Consider the following 13,999-nt stretch of genomic DNA (forward strand, 5'->3'; position numbering starts at 1 on the left):
ACAATTTTCTTTTGTCTACTTTTCTCTGCCTTTGAAGTGGAGTAATACATTTGCTTTGAGATGTTTATTTACTGTTTCATTTTTTTCTCAGGAAAGTATGCTATATTAATATTACATTACATTGTTATAGGTCTGATTTTCTAAGTCTAGGGCTATGTTTTATCAAAAGCCTAGGCAGTTCTTAATATCTGCAGGTTCCACATTCTTGTACTAACAGTAGATCAAGATATAGAATAAAATGCATTTTAGAAGTGCCAAAAAGCAAAAATTGAGTTTAATGCATTACAGAGTACCATGCTGAACCTCCATGAACACAAGTAATACATAGTTTCTGCTCAGCCTCGGGCCCTTTACAAGTCCTCAGTCTCTAGTTCTCATTTCTTGAGCATTGCCCACTCCAGATCTCGTTCATTTATGTGTAGTTAGATCTAGAATTGATACATCAGTAGTGAACAAGTTCAGATCTTTCTTATAGTTTTCCCCTAAACAATACAATGTAATAGCTGTTCACACAGCCATTTATATTGTATCAGGTATCAGAAATAACTTGGAGCAGTTTTAAGTATATGGGAGAATGTACATGGGTGCTATGCACGCACCATGTCCACATCGTTTTATATAAAGAACTTGGCATCTTCAGATTTTTGTATCCCTGCGTTCTGGAACTAAAACCAAGAGATGGCTGTACAAGAAGAGCTCCAGTTAGTGCTGTTTAGTAACAGTCAGCCAACTGCACTCTGCAGGCAAGGTTTATTCTGCTTGCCTATTTGTTTTGTTTCTACAGTTTGTTTTTGTTGGGGAGAGGTAGGGAGTTAGGAACTAAGAATGTTTTTTGCATTGCTTGAAAGTAAAATTCATGATGCAAAATTTACATTTGTGTCCATCAGTAAAATTTTATTAAAACAGACATGCTTGTTCTATAGTATATTTTCTCTTGCAGCTTTTTGCAGTAGCAGCAGAGTTGACTAGTGATCATAAAGACCCTGTAGATTACAAAGCTTGAAATACTTATTGTCTGTCTCTGTTAGTATTCCCTTACCCATTAACTAACAAACTGCCTCAAAACTAAGTGGACTAAAATAATGCATATTTTATAGTTTCTGTGGCTCAAAAAATTAGGACACATCTTATCTGCATCTTCTACTTGAAGACTGTAGTCAAGAGTCTTGGCCGGACTGTAGTTGTCTCAAGGCTCAACTAGGGAAAGATCTGTATCCACACTTACATGGTTGTGTCAAGATTCAGTTCCTTGTAGACTGCTAGTGTGGAGGCTTAGTTCCTTGTTTACTGATGGTTTAGGATTGTCTTCATCCCGTTATTATGAAGGCTAGCCTAACATGGCAGCTTAACCCATCTAAGAATGTGCAAGCTCATCAGGAAAGGCCTTTAGTCCACTGCACACCTACGGGTCTGTGAATACAAAACTGTGACCTCTAAGGGCCATCAACATTAAAAATATGCCTTCCTTTTGTACTTTTTGAGAAAGATTATCTACTCCTATTTGAGTGATTAATTTATTGTTGTCCTTCCTGGAACTTTTTTCTTTAGAGAATCATTTTAATGTAGTGATTTTGTTTGACCTGCTCTATCTTTCTGACTTAAAAACAAGCCAGTAATTCTATTGTCTCCAGACTGATTTGTCATTTATCATCTTGAATTCATTTGAGTCTTGAAAGTTTGTTTGTTATAGATAACTTACTTGGGGGGAATTGTGTGCAAAATAATTACATATAATTATTGTATACTGGGTGTCTTTGTTGTTTAAGAATAGATACATAGCTGCACATGGTGGTACAAACCTTTAGTCTCAACACTTAGAAGGCAGAGACAAGCCAATTTCTCTGTGTTCAAGGGTAGCCTAGTCTACAAAGTGAGTTCCAGGCCAACCAGGCTATACAGCATCAGAGAGAGAGGGAGGGAGGGAGAAGGAGAGGGAGAGAGAGGGAGGGAGGGAGGTTGGGAGGGAGGAAGGAACGGAGGGAGGGAGGGGAGGGTGGAAGGGAGAGAGAGAGAGAGAGAGAGAGAGAGAGTTTGGCTTTCTTATGTTCTCAAGTCTTTATGATAAAATTCTTTATTAGCTTTTGTATAAGTTCTTTGATTGGTGTTTTCTTCTTCATTATAAGTATTTTCAGTGTCTTTGCTTCCCAGAGTGTGGTGTTCATTACCCCAAGTATCTTAACATTTCCCACCATTGTTCTTCGTCTGTACATTATTCTGCATGGCACAGTTGTAGTAGCTTTATACTAAATCCCAGGAGCAGAAGGGTTCAATGAGGGGAGCAGAGTATTTAAAATGACCCTTCTCCTAGCACACATTTTGTCCAGGCTGTTGTCTTCCTTCATTACCTTTCTTTGTCTTCTCACTCTTGCTTCACCTGCACAGCACACAGATATAGGAATGAGGATGAATCACACTGTGTTATTAATTGCTCTGACTTATTCCTTCGGTGTATGTGGTGTGGGCAATTGAACCTCCGAATAAAGCCTCAGGATACTCCAACTAGCTTTGGATGAGGTCCCTTAGAAATACCATCCATCCAGTTATTGTTTCTGTTCCCCCTAGGGGGGATGAGGGAGCCCCTTAGGTTCTCATTCACCTAAGGTATAGCTTTTTGCCATGTTCATGATGTTACCCCAGTGGCAACACTTTGTCACCCCATTTACCGCTCCACTACCACCATAAGCCATTACATCATTCTGAAGTATAAAAAGCCAGCCTCCTACATTATGGAAAGGTTCATGGAGGGAAGAATTAGCCTTCTGTATTCATGATCCCCAGATCTTGGGTGTGACCTGCTTTTTCTCATGGTCTTATGCTTCTCCATAGCCACCTAAACTGTCCTTTCAAATGAGGGTCTTACATTTGAACTCTGAATCTTGTCCATTTAACCATCATTTTAAAATCTTTTAATTATATTCTTCTGGGGGCTCCAAATGTTACTTTTGTTTTTATTGTCATGTGATACCACTTGGTCCCAAAGAACCCCAGGACCTGGGTTCTGCACCCTCTACTATCACCATCTTGTAGCCCGTGCAGGGAATGGTATTCTGATAGCAGTAAAAGAGTGGATAGGAACTAGGAGCTTCAAGAGCTTTGGCTGGTCTGTCGAAACGTATAGGAAGGAAGAGGTTTAAGAAGTGTTTCGCCAATAAAAGCCATAGGAAAGGCAGTGAGAACCTAGTTTTTACTAAAAGCTTTCCCAATGCAATTGAAGATGCCTTCAGGCACATCTGATAAGGCAAACCCACCAGTGATCTGACTGCCTGTGAGAGGAGGCACAGCATCTTGATGTGCTAACAAAGCCCTGCACACAGAGGAAGGGCGGTAAACATTAGGTGATACTTGCCACTTTTAGACAAGATTCTACAAGTTGAGGTAGGCTGGGACTTTTTTTCCCAACATATTTCAGTCAGGTGTGCATATGTCTTTGTTTCTCCTGCCTGTGAAAAACAAGGATTCTCCCTTGACCACCAGAAGGGGTGGCAGGAGTGGGCACGTGTCAGAGGCTTTCCAGGAATAGGATTAGAGACACAGGAAGTGTATGGCATGCAAGAGGAAAATAAGGGAACTATATGAAAGAGGAGACGTACACAGCAGCACACCACTTAGTGACGGGAATATGGGCTGAAAGTGTATCATGTGAACATTCTAGAATGAGCTTTGACTAAGGTGCCTGTATTGTTACTAGGCAGTGTAGTCTTTGGGGACCATTATATATGTGCTCGGATGGCTTCCTAGAAGATGAAACATTAAAGTTCATAACTGTATTTATAACGCACGCAGAAACTACTGGATAACTGAGGGTAGGCAAAGATTCTTCAAAAGCAGACAAAGCTGCCAAAGAATCTTTGCTCCCAGTGAGTAAATTGCTTTGGCTAAAGGAGGAACAAGCTATAAGGACCAAGTGAGGACTTCATAACACCCAAAGTGAAGTGATAGCCTGGAATGTTCTGTCCCCTTTGCAGTCAGTCCCATGTCTAGAGGAAGGAACGTACTCTCATGGAATTGTTGCCATAGCCCCGGTACACTACATGCGATCATCTAAGCTGAGAGGAAATTTACCCACATTATAATGGGTAAACTCTCAACCCTGACAAGTAGGTGATGGCAACTGCTGGTGTACAGATAAATAAATAAATAAATAAAAACTTTTAATAAAACGGGTCTATTTGGCCCAAGGACCTACCCAGCTGCTTTGAGATTGGGCTGGGATCGAGTACATGGTGATGGGGAAGTTACTTCACACTGTCTCTCTGAGAATGCTTATTTCCATGCTGCTGTTTTCTTTCCTGGTCTAGTGGATGCTCCTTTCTGACAGAAGACTGTCGAATTATGGCTTACAAACAAGAGGAAAATAATTAATTAATTTTCCTAAGGAGAAAGCAAAAAAAAAAAAAAGAAGGAAAGGCCTAGTCCATGTACTAAGTAAACTATGTGTAGGAAGGCATGGGAGAAATACATCCAAATTCACATTTTTTTGATAAATGTGTGAGTGGTAAGGCACTCTGAAGTACAGAAGAGGTATGGTTCTTTGGGGACCAGGTTGCCAGGGAAGTAATGGAGTTACATTGGAAGAGAAAGAGAATGCCTTGTAGATGGTGATACCTATGTACAGTGGCACCCTTGCAAGATTCCCTTGCCACACTCTGTTCTCTTCTCAGTGACTCTGAAATGAAGTTCATCTTACTTCTATTCTAAAAGTAATGTTTATAATAGTTTAAAACATGCACAAGAGAAACTGTCAGTAATAACAGTTAGGCATAGTGCACACAGCTGTAATCTCAATACTTTACACATGGAAACAGGGGAATCAAGGTTATCATTAGCTACATAACCAGTTCTTGACTCTCATGAGCTACATGAGATGAGACCCTGTTTCAGAAACAAATACTGCCCCAGAGGCAAACAGGATTTTTTTTTTTGAGCCAAGGTTTCTCTGTGTAGCTCTGGCTATCCTAGAACTCACTCTGTAGGCCAGGCTGGCCTTAAACTCAGAGATCCTCCTGCTTCTGCCTCCCAAGTGGTAGAATTAAAAGCATGTGTGCCACCACTGCCTGGGACAAGTAGAATTTGTTTGTTTGTTTATCTATCTTTTCTTTTTTAATATTATAGTTTCATTTTTTGAGAATTTCATACAAAGTGTTTTCATTATATTCACCTCTCATTCTTCCCCCTAATTTCTCCTTGAGCTACTACTATACAGGAGCCACTTCCAAATTATCACTCAGAGGCTTATATTAATTGTAAATCCTTGGCCAGTAGTTCAGGCTTATTATAACTAGCTCTTACATTTTAAGTTAACCCATATTCCTTATTTGTCCTCTCCCACATGGTGGTACCTTTGTTAGCATGGCACATTCATTTCTACTCCCTCTGTGTCTGTCTGGTGACTCCGCTGACTCCGCCCTTCTTCCTATCATTCTCAGTTTGGCTTTTCCACTTAACTTCCTGCTCAGCTACCAGCCTGTTGACTTTTTCTTAACCAGTGAGAGTGATATGAATTCACAGTGTGCAGAAAGTTTTTCGAGACAGGGTTTCTCTGTGGCTTTGGAGCCTGTCCTGGAACTAGCTCTTGTAGACCAGGCTGGTCTCGAATTCACAGAGATCCGCCTGCCTCTGCCTCCCGAGTGCTGGGATTAAAGGTGTGCACCACCACTGCCCGACCCCCTCACTTTTCAGTAACCCATGAAGTCCTATTTGTGCTGTCCATATACTCATGGGTGTAGAGCAGTCCACTCGAACATAGTGACCTACCAGAGCTACACCCTTACAGAAAACTGACTTTTTCTCCCCAGAAGCCATCAACTGTCAGTAATTCCTCAGCTAAGAGCCCTTCCTTAAACAGAATATTTTCATAGATACTATTTTAGACTTTTTCATTGGTATGGTATTTTATTCAGAGAAGAAATTCTATATTTCACAGTTTTTGCTTAAATTTTGTCATAAGCATTCTCCAGTCACCAACTCTTTGTAAGCATAAGTTTGCAGTAGCTGTAATATACTGTTGAGTGAATACCCCATAATAGCTTACCCACCCCTTTTTAGTATTAGAAAAGATGAGAATGAGATTTATTAAAATCATTTTAACTCAGGATGTCTTATGAGTAATTCTGAGATTCTAGCAACACGAGGAAACCAGACCATGAGAGCCAACACCATTTGTCATGAAATGGAAAAATTGTAAGGTTGAATGAAAACACAATCTATGTGTCATGGTTTTAATAGGAAGTGTCTCCCCACAGCTCATGGGTTGAAAGCTTGACCTCTATTGGTGGTTGGTTCTGTTTTGGGAGACTGGAAATATTAGGAGGTGGGCCTAGTTGGAGGAAGTAGGCCATTGAAAGTTGTGTCTTGTCCTGGACCTTCTTCCTATATCTACTTAGCAGCTTCCAAGAGATGTGTAGCCTTTGAAATTTGTATCTTGTCCTGACCTGCTTGCCAGCCCTCATGAAACGGGCATCTTTGTTCCACTCCATGTTCCCCACCACCATGAATGTATTAGCATTACCTGATGTCAACAGTAACAAAGCCAAGCCAACTGAAGATTGAAACTGAGACAAAATAAATCCTTCCTTTTAAATTGTTTTACTTTACCTACTAGACTCAAGGACACTGTAAGAGAAAGGTAAACCTGAGTTATGTTCCCGCAGAGTAAAGGCTGAATAGACCCTTTTCCTCACCACTCCTCACCAACCGAGAACCCATCCTCGCCCTGCACCTTTGCCCCAGGAATAGGCTTCTGACGTTCTCCACCTCATGAAGTGGTACCTCCTCCACACCAAATGAAGTAGTACCTCACCACCTTCATTCCTAGGCTCCTTTATGCTTCCTCCCTCCTGCTCCTAAGCCGAAGAGGAGTACGTATCTCCATCTGCTGAGTTGACCCCTGATTTTGGTCATATTGTGACTTGGGATTCACTCCTGTGCATCGCCACACTTTGTCACCATTTTCCAGCAGAAATTTTTTCAGATTTTAGCTGTTTCTTCCTGTTGTTCTCCCTACTTCACAGCACCTGTCAGTTCTCTGTATGTGGGCATGCTCTCCTGCGCACCCTTGAGAGTTCATGCATGCCTGAGACAAGCGTCCAATCTTGGCCACTGTTTGTGAGCCTGTTTCCAGGCTGAGCTTCACAACAGTGCCATCTCTTGTTTTCAGATGTTCCTCCTCTTGACATGCCCACCAAGGTGCGTACTTGTGCTCTGTGTGTTTTTTAGACTAGGTGATAGTCTTCCCTATGCAGGGTACATAGTAGATAGACTTCCAGCAGATACTGCAACCATGATAAAGCTTAAGTAGTGGATGGTATGGAGTTGGATCCCAAGATGACATCAGCCATATGCATATTTCTCCATCAGGATGCAACAGTAGGCAATGCCACCAACAGTATGCTTGTTTGTACCCTTGTCCTTTACACAAGTAATTCTTTCCCCAAAAAAGTACAGCAAACATATAGAAATGGGAAAGGCTGTGTTTGGTTTTCTCTGAGAAAGGGTTTCTGGTTTCTCAGGTATGCCTGGGCCCACTCTTAAGGAGTGGTCTGCTTCGTCTGCTTCTACTGGAGTTGAAAACCCTGTAGTCATTGAGCAGTAACAGACGGTTAGATAGCAAGAGCAAAATGGCTTATTCCTCTTCTTGTACTAGTCTTCTCTTTGGCTCCCAGAATAGAGTTTAGAAATATAATTAGCTTTGATACTAACATCATGGCTATAATTTTCTGCCAAAAACTATAGTTCCAGTATCTTTTTTTTTTCCGAGACAGGGTTTCTCTGTGGTTTTGGAGCCTGTCCTGGAACTAGCTCTTGTAGACCAGGCTGGTCTCGAACTCACAGAGATCCGCCTGCCTCTGCCTCCCAAGTGCTGGGATTAAAGGTGTGTGCCACCACCGCCTGGCTCCAGTATCATTTCATGATTCTCAGTGGTTAGCTGATATAGCTTCTCTGTCTGTTTTATGGTTACATTAAATGAGAGACTATAACAGTAGTTCACACTTATTAAGCATTTGCTCTATACCATGTACTGCCTTGGTAACTATGCAAGTCTTAATTCGTAATACTCATTTTAGGTAGGTACTGTTGTTACTCGCATTTTATAGGTGAGAAAATCAGGGAACAAAGGAATTCATTAGTTACCTCAGGGTCAAACAGCCAGTAAGGAAAAGAGCCAACTTTTATTCTCCATCTGGCCTGGAAGTCCATGGTTTGACTATGTTTTCATACATTTATGTTTTAGGGTTTTTTCTACCTGTTTTTATTGTTGTTTGATGTTTTGTTTTGTTTGTTATATTTAGGTTTAGGTTTGTGGTACTGGATGTTAAACCTAGTAACTCATACTAGCCAAGGGATTTCCGATGAAGTATATCCCCAGTCCTGTAATAGTTATTAACTTGTACAATGCAGAAATCTTGTTGTAAACCAAAATAATGAACCTTATCACCATGTGTACTGTGTTAAGATTCTCTATTTCACTGATTTCATTATTTTTATTATTAAATTACTGAGGTGAAATCATGCACTTGGATTGTTTTGGATTGTTGTTGTTTAATATGACAATGTTTAAAATGGTAAACACATTTTTCACTGTTTGTGACCCCACTCCTCGTGGGCTTGTCTGTGTTGTGATAGCATGTGGGGAAGCGGATGCTCTCCCCGAGAACCAAGCTGTAGTTGCAGACAGTGACACTGAACCCATAGTCATGCAGCTCTCTCTTCTGTCCTGGATTGCTACTCCACTGGGAAGAAGTGAGGGGAGGGGAGACTATAGTTCTTTCTTGAGTTAATTCACCTTAAGTTATTAAGAGTTGTTGAAAGACTTTAGTCAAAGGATCCTTCTCATTGTACATGGGAGGTGTAGTCTAGCCCAAAGTTCCCTCTTTTGAATTTTCACTAGTGAAATACTTGAGATAATAGTTTCTTATCAAGATTGACTTATACTGAAGAATAATCCAGTGATTTCTTTTAATTCCTGCTCATCCCTTTATTTGATTGATTGATTGATTTGTTTGTTTGTTAGGTGGTGGGGAGGTGGTACACATGTGCCCTGCCCTGCATATAGAGATTAAGGAACAGTTTGTGGATCTAGAGACTGAACTCAAGTGCTCAGGCCTGGCATCAAGTGCTCTTATCTTCTGAGCCATGTCCCTGGCCGCTCATCTTTAATATATGGTTCAGTTTCAAAATGTTTCACTATACTTGTTTTCACTAAAATATCTACTGCTGTAACTTCAGTCTCTGGTTGTTCTAACACTAAATTTTATCTGTCCGCAGGAGAATCTTAAAAAGTGAGCCTCCATATCCTCAGGAAATGAGTGCTCTAGCTAAAGACCTGCTTCAGCGTCTTTTGATGAAAGATCCCAAGAAGCGATTGGGATGTGGCCCCCGGGATGCGGAGGAAATCAAAGAACATCTCTTCTTTGAGGTATAATTTAGAAGATGGAGTGTACTTAATCCCTCTTGTTGTCACTTCCCCCTTTCACCTATACTTTAGTTCCCCAATTCTTATAACAGATACCATTTAGGAAGGACCAGAATTCTACTTCTGTAGATGGGAAGCATTAGAAGTGAAGATGATCGTGATAGCAATACATTTGATAGCCATGTTTAACCTCTGACACTGAGACAGGATGCTATCAGCAACAGAGCTCATGCTTGAAAATGGAGCAATTGAGTTGCCAAAAAATATTGCCCCTAAACTCTCATGTTTTTCTCAGGTTTATAATGTTGTGTTAGGCAGCATTCATGGTCTTTGAGGGCTGGGTGTGGCCTGCGGGTTGGACACAGCTGGTCGAATTCTAAGTAATGGTTTCTGTAGGTGACTCTGGGGTTTGCTCATGGACTGAGGGTATGTGCATCTCTTGTAGGAGTTCATGAGCTGTTATACCGGGTTCAGCTTTCGCTCACCAATTCCAGTGCCTCTTCTGTTTCCAGGAACAATATTAGAATACTCTGAGCCTGCTGGTGTCTCAGTCAGTGTCTGTGGCATAAGTTTCCATTTGCTTTCTTTTCTCTATAAAATGCTTTTCTTCTGAAAAAGCCAAGTGACACTGTTCCACAGAGCACTAGGGTGCCTGCCAATTTCATTTGCTCAGTTTATTCCAAATAACAAATAATGGGGTGGGGGTGCTTCTTAGTAATTTCAGTCTAAATGGTGAAACCTGGGGCAGCATAGTCTCATTTCTAAAATTCTGAATATATACCTTCTACATGACGTTACATGTCAACAGGCTTGACCTTAACATTTAATGCTCTGGAGGATTCATCCACATTGTGTGTTTTTATTCTGTAAACTTTTATATTATTATCACCAGAACAAATGAATAAAGTATAGTAAGCAAAGAAGAAACAATTATTTCAAGTAAGCTTTCACAGTGCTGTTTATTGCTTTTTAAATATAAAATAAGCAAGGCTGGGTGTAGCTCCGTGGTAGAACACTTGCCTGGCATGCATGAGGGCGTAGGTTTTGTCCTTTGTGAAAGGAGTGGAGGTGATATCATCATTGAAAATGAGACCTCAGTCTCTCTGTCTCTTGCTCTGGTGTTTTTTGTTGTTGTTTTGGTTTTTTTTATTCTTTGATTTTTGGAGACAATGTTTCTCTGTGTGTAGCTTTGGAGCCAGTCCAGCAACTTACTCTGTAGACTAGGCTGGCGTTGAACTCATAGAGATCCACCTGCCTCTGTCTCCTGAGTGTTAGGATTAAAGGTGTGCTCTACCACTACCCTGCAAAAAATGAGATCTCTTTATTTCTTTCTGCAAACGAAGTATTTTATTCTACCCAACCATTTTTTTTTAAATATTACTGTAAAATATATTAAGTTTAGTAACAGAGACAAACACATTTAGAAAATCAAAAAGTGTTGTGCATTGGTTGAGAAATAGCACTTTTTGAACAAAGGTTATATCTTGTTCATATTTTGGCTTAAAATTAACAAGTAAAATTGAAACAGAATGCCTCCATTGTCTTTTTCTAAAACCTTCTTTTTTATTGTTCCCTGTACTTGTGAATGTTGCAGTGTGTCTTTAGAATATGGGTGTATTTTTTTGCTTGATAGCTTGGAATAAGAATTTTGATTTATGTAATTTCTTTCATTTTTAAATGATAGGGGTAGGTCAGAAATCTACTTACAAAGATCTAAATGATCTTTTCTGTATAATGGTGTAGAAGTAGGAAGAATAATAATAGCATTCAATTTTCTACATATTGAATATTCTTTTGGTAACAACATGTTCCTTTAAATTTCCCCTTTATTCTACAAGTTTGTTGTTTTTAAAGATTCTTTTAAAAGTTTTAGTGGGGGTGGGGAAGACAGCTCCTGAGAGTGAGTTCTTTTCTTACAGTGTGGGGCCCTGGGGCTCCAAGTCAGACTGTCATGTTTGACAACAAACACCTGCGCTTTACTGAGCCATTTCACCTGCCCTAGAATTTTCCTTAATGTTTGTTCAGCAAGTAAAGCACAAACCGTATGCCTATAATACAAGTCATTGAATCTCAGGTCATTGTAGCGGCCAGACTTGCTGTACACATGGCTGGATGGTTTTTGAAAATGGTATTATAATGCCGCAGGATTCAACGAACTGGGTTTAATGTGAGATGATACAGTCTGAGACTGAAGATGTAGAGGAAGCCATAGAAGGCTTCCTGAGGGTCTTTGTAATGACAGGATGTTTCGAATTAAGAGAGCCCTGGACCTGAGCATGAGGTGACTGATCTTTGCCTAAGGAGCAGTGGATAAAGTATGAGGAAGGCGAATTCTACCTCACACCCTATCTGAAAGAGGTTATTCGGGAAAGAAAAGGGAAAGAAGAATGGGCAAAAAAGTGATCTTTAGTTGAGATCCACGGATGTGCCCCGTCTCAGCATATTTTTATGAAGTTGTTTCAACCTGAATCACAATTTAAGAATTATTTGCTCTACAGATGCCTCACATTAAATAGATGTTTATTGTAACCATAAAAAAGTCATTACAGACACATAGAGGAATGAGCACTAGCTGGAACATGGATAGATACTATTCTAATCCTTAAGATTTGATTCAGTGACTACTATCTAAGGATATTTTAGTTGACAGAAGGAGCATAAATAAACAACAGAGGGTTGAATTTGAATAATACAAAACATGTCAGTTACTCAGATAGTGTGTATGGAGGGGAGACAAGAGGCAGTATCTAAATATTGATTGGGGTTGAGTGAGAAAAGAGCTACTGTGGCAGTGTTATTTAAACCTCAAGTGTAAGCAAACACTTGACTCAAAGCACTCTTACTTTGTAATCTGTCCAGGTAACCCAAGGGAAAGCCAGTGGAAGGGGGAGAGATCAGTGAGCTCCTAGAAAATAGGAGTTAGTATCACCTTTACCGAAAGTATCGAAGCCCTTTATAGAAGTAGTTTACAGTTTGAGGGACTTGTTGGTTTGTTTCTTTGTTTGTTTTCATTTTGGCTTAATACTTTTCTTTCAAAGCTCAGGACAAAAGTAATTTTTTTCTTTTATCTATGAGGGAGATCCAGGGTGAACCAGAGTGTCTTGGTGCCCTCTAGAGGACACTGAGGTTCCTGAGGTGGGAAAGCAGCAGGCTCTTTTCAGATGCTACAGTCTGAAAATGGGATCCTGTTTGGAAAAATAATATTTTAACCCTCAGTTTGAAATATGCACTCTTGCTTTTAATCCCACTTACTAGTAACTAAAGTCTTAGCCAGGTTTGGTGACACACTCCTTTAATCCCAGAATTTTGGAGAAAGAGGCAGTCAGTCTCTGAGTTCAAGGCCAGCATAGTCTACACATGGCCTACTGCGGGTCTCAGCTTGACCCCCTAACCTTTGACCTGAGTCACCTAAGACTATCAGAAAACACAAATATTTATAGTACGATTTATAACAATAGCAAAATTAGAGTTGTAAAGTAGTAGCAAAATAATTTTATGGTTTGGGGTCACCACAACATGAGGAACTATCTTAAAGAGTCACAGCATTAGGGAGGGTAGGAACCACTGACATAGAGAGTCCCAAGTGTGCCAGAGCTGAAGACCCTGTCAATAAAAAAAAAAAAAACTTAATCATGTTTGTTGTTCATAATGTGTTTTGACTTTTTTGATTTCTGCTCTATCACAATCTTCTTTCTCTGCTTTAGAAAATAAATTGGGATGACTTAGCTGCCAAAAAAGTGCCTGCTCCATTTAAACCAGTGATCCGGGATGAGTTAGATGTGAGTAACTTTGCTGAAGAGTTCACAGAAATGGACCCTACCTATTCTCCTGCAGCCCTGCCTCAGAGCTCAGAGAGGCTGTTTCAGGTAATGTGCCAATGTACCAGGTGTGCTTCAGAGAAAGTCAGTTTTCCTAGCAAAGGGGTTTTGTTGGTGTCTTACAATCAGGGTTCTGTGATTGTTTCAGAATTAAATGCAGAGATATGGTGAGGCTCTACCATGAAGCTTACAGTTTGCTACATAGCAGATTTATTAGTTTTCTTGGGTTTATTTTGGGAGCTTCTTTGCTGTGTGTGGGGGGGGGGTTGTTTTGTTTGTGAGACAGGAGAAGGTGGAATTTCACTGTTTTGTTTTTTATTTGTTTTAATGGGATTTTTTTGTTTGTTTGTTTTTTGAGACAGGGTCTTGATATGTAACCCTGGCTGTTCCGGGGGTCACTATATAGAACAGGCTTGAACTTGCTTCTGCCTCCCCATTGCTGCCATCAAATGTGTACACCAAAACCTAGGCTGTGTTTGTTTTTTAAGAGTAAATATTCATTTTATACTTGAGAATTCATTTTTGTTGAGACTTATATGGAAATTATGATGACATTTTAGTTTTTACTCTATTCTTATAAAATATTTAGTATTAAACCATATTGTTAAAGGCTGGGTTTGTAGGAGGCTTCTTTGTATAGAGCAACAGGGAAAGATGAGGACGGCTAAGGGAAGCCAATAACTGGTCTGGAGGAGCAAACAATGTGAGTAAAGTACAGCAGCAGGTGTGACGGCTGATGTTTACAGTCAGTTTGACAGAATCTGGGGCC

The 13,999-nt window shown here is 40.2% G+C and overlaps 1 protein-coding gene across 2 annotated transcripts in view; it reads left to right on the forward strand.

The window, feature by feature from the left end:
* Rps6ka5 (ribosomal protein S6 kinase A5) overlaps positions 1–13,999 on the forward strand; it is a 180,929-nt gene that overhangs the window by 144,457 nt on the left and 22,473 nt on the right. For both annotated transcript variants that reach the window (XM_075947464.1, XM_075947465.1), the window contains 2 exons: positions 9,265–9,415; positions 13,117–13,278. In XM_075947464.1, coding sequence (XP_075803579.1) covers positions 9,265–9,415; positions 13,117–13,278 — 313 coding nt within the window. The remainder of the gene's footprint in view (positions 1–9,264; positions 9,416–13,116; positions 13,279–13,999) is intronic.

The sequence above is a fragment of the Microtus pennsylvanicus genome, chromosome 14, assembly GCF_037038515.1.
Source record: "Microtus pennsylvanicus isolate mMicPen1 chromosome 14, mMicPen1.hap1, whole genome shotgun sequence".
Taxonomy (NCBI): domain Eukaryota; kingdom Metazoa; phylum Chordata; class Mammalia; order Rodentia; family Cricetidae; genus Microtus; species Microtus pennsylvanicus.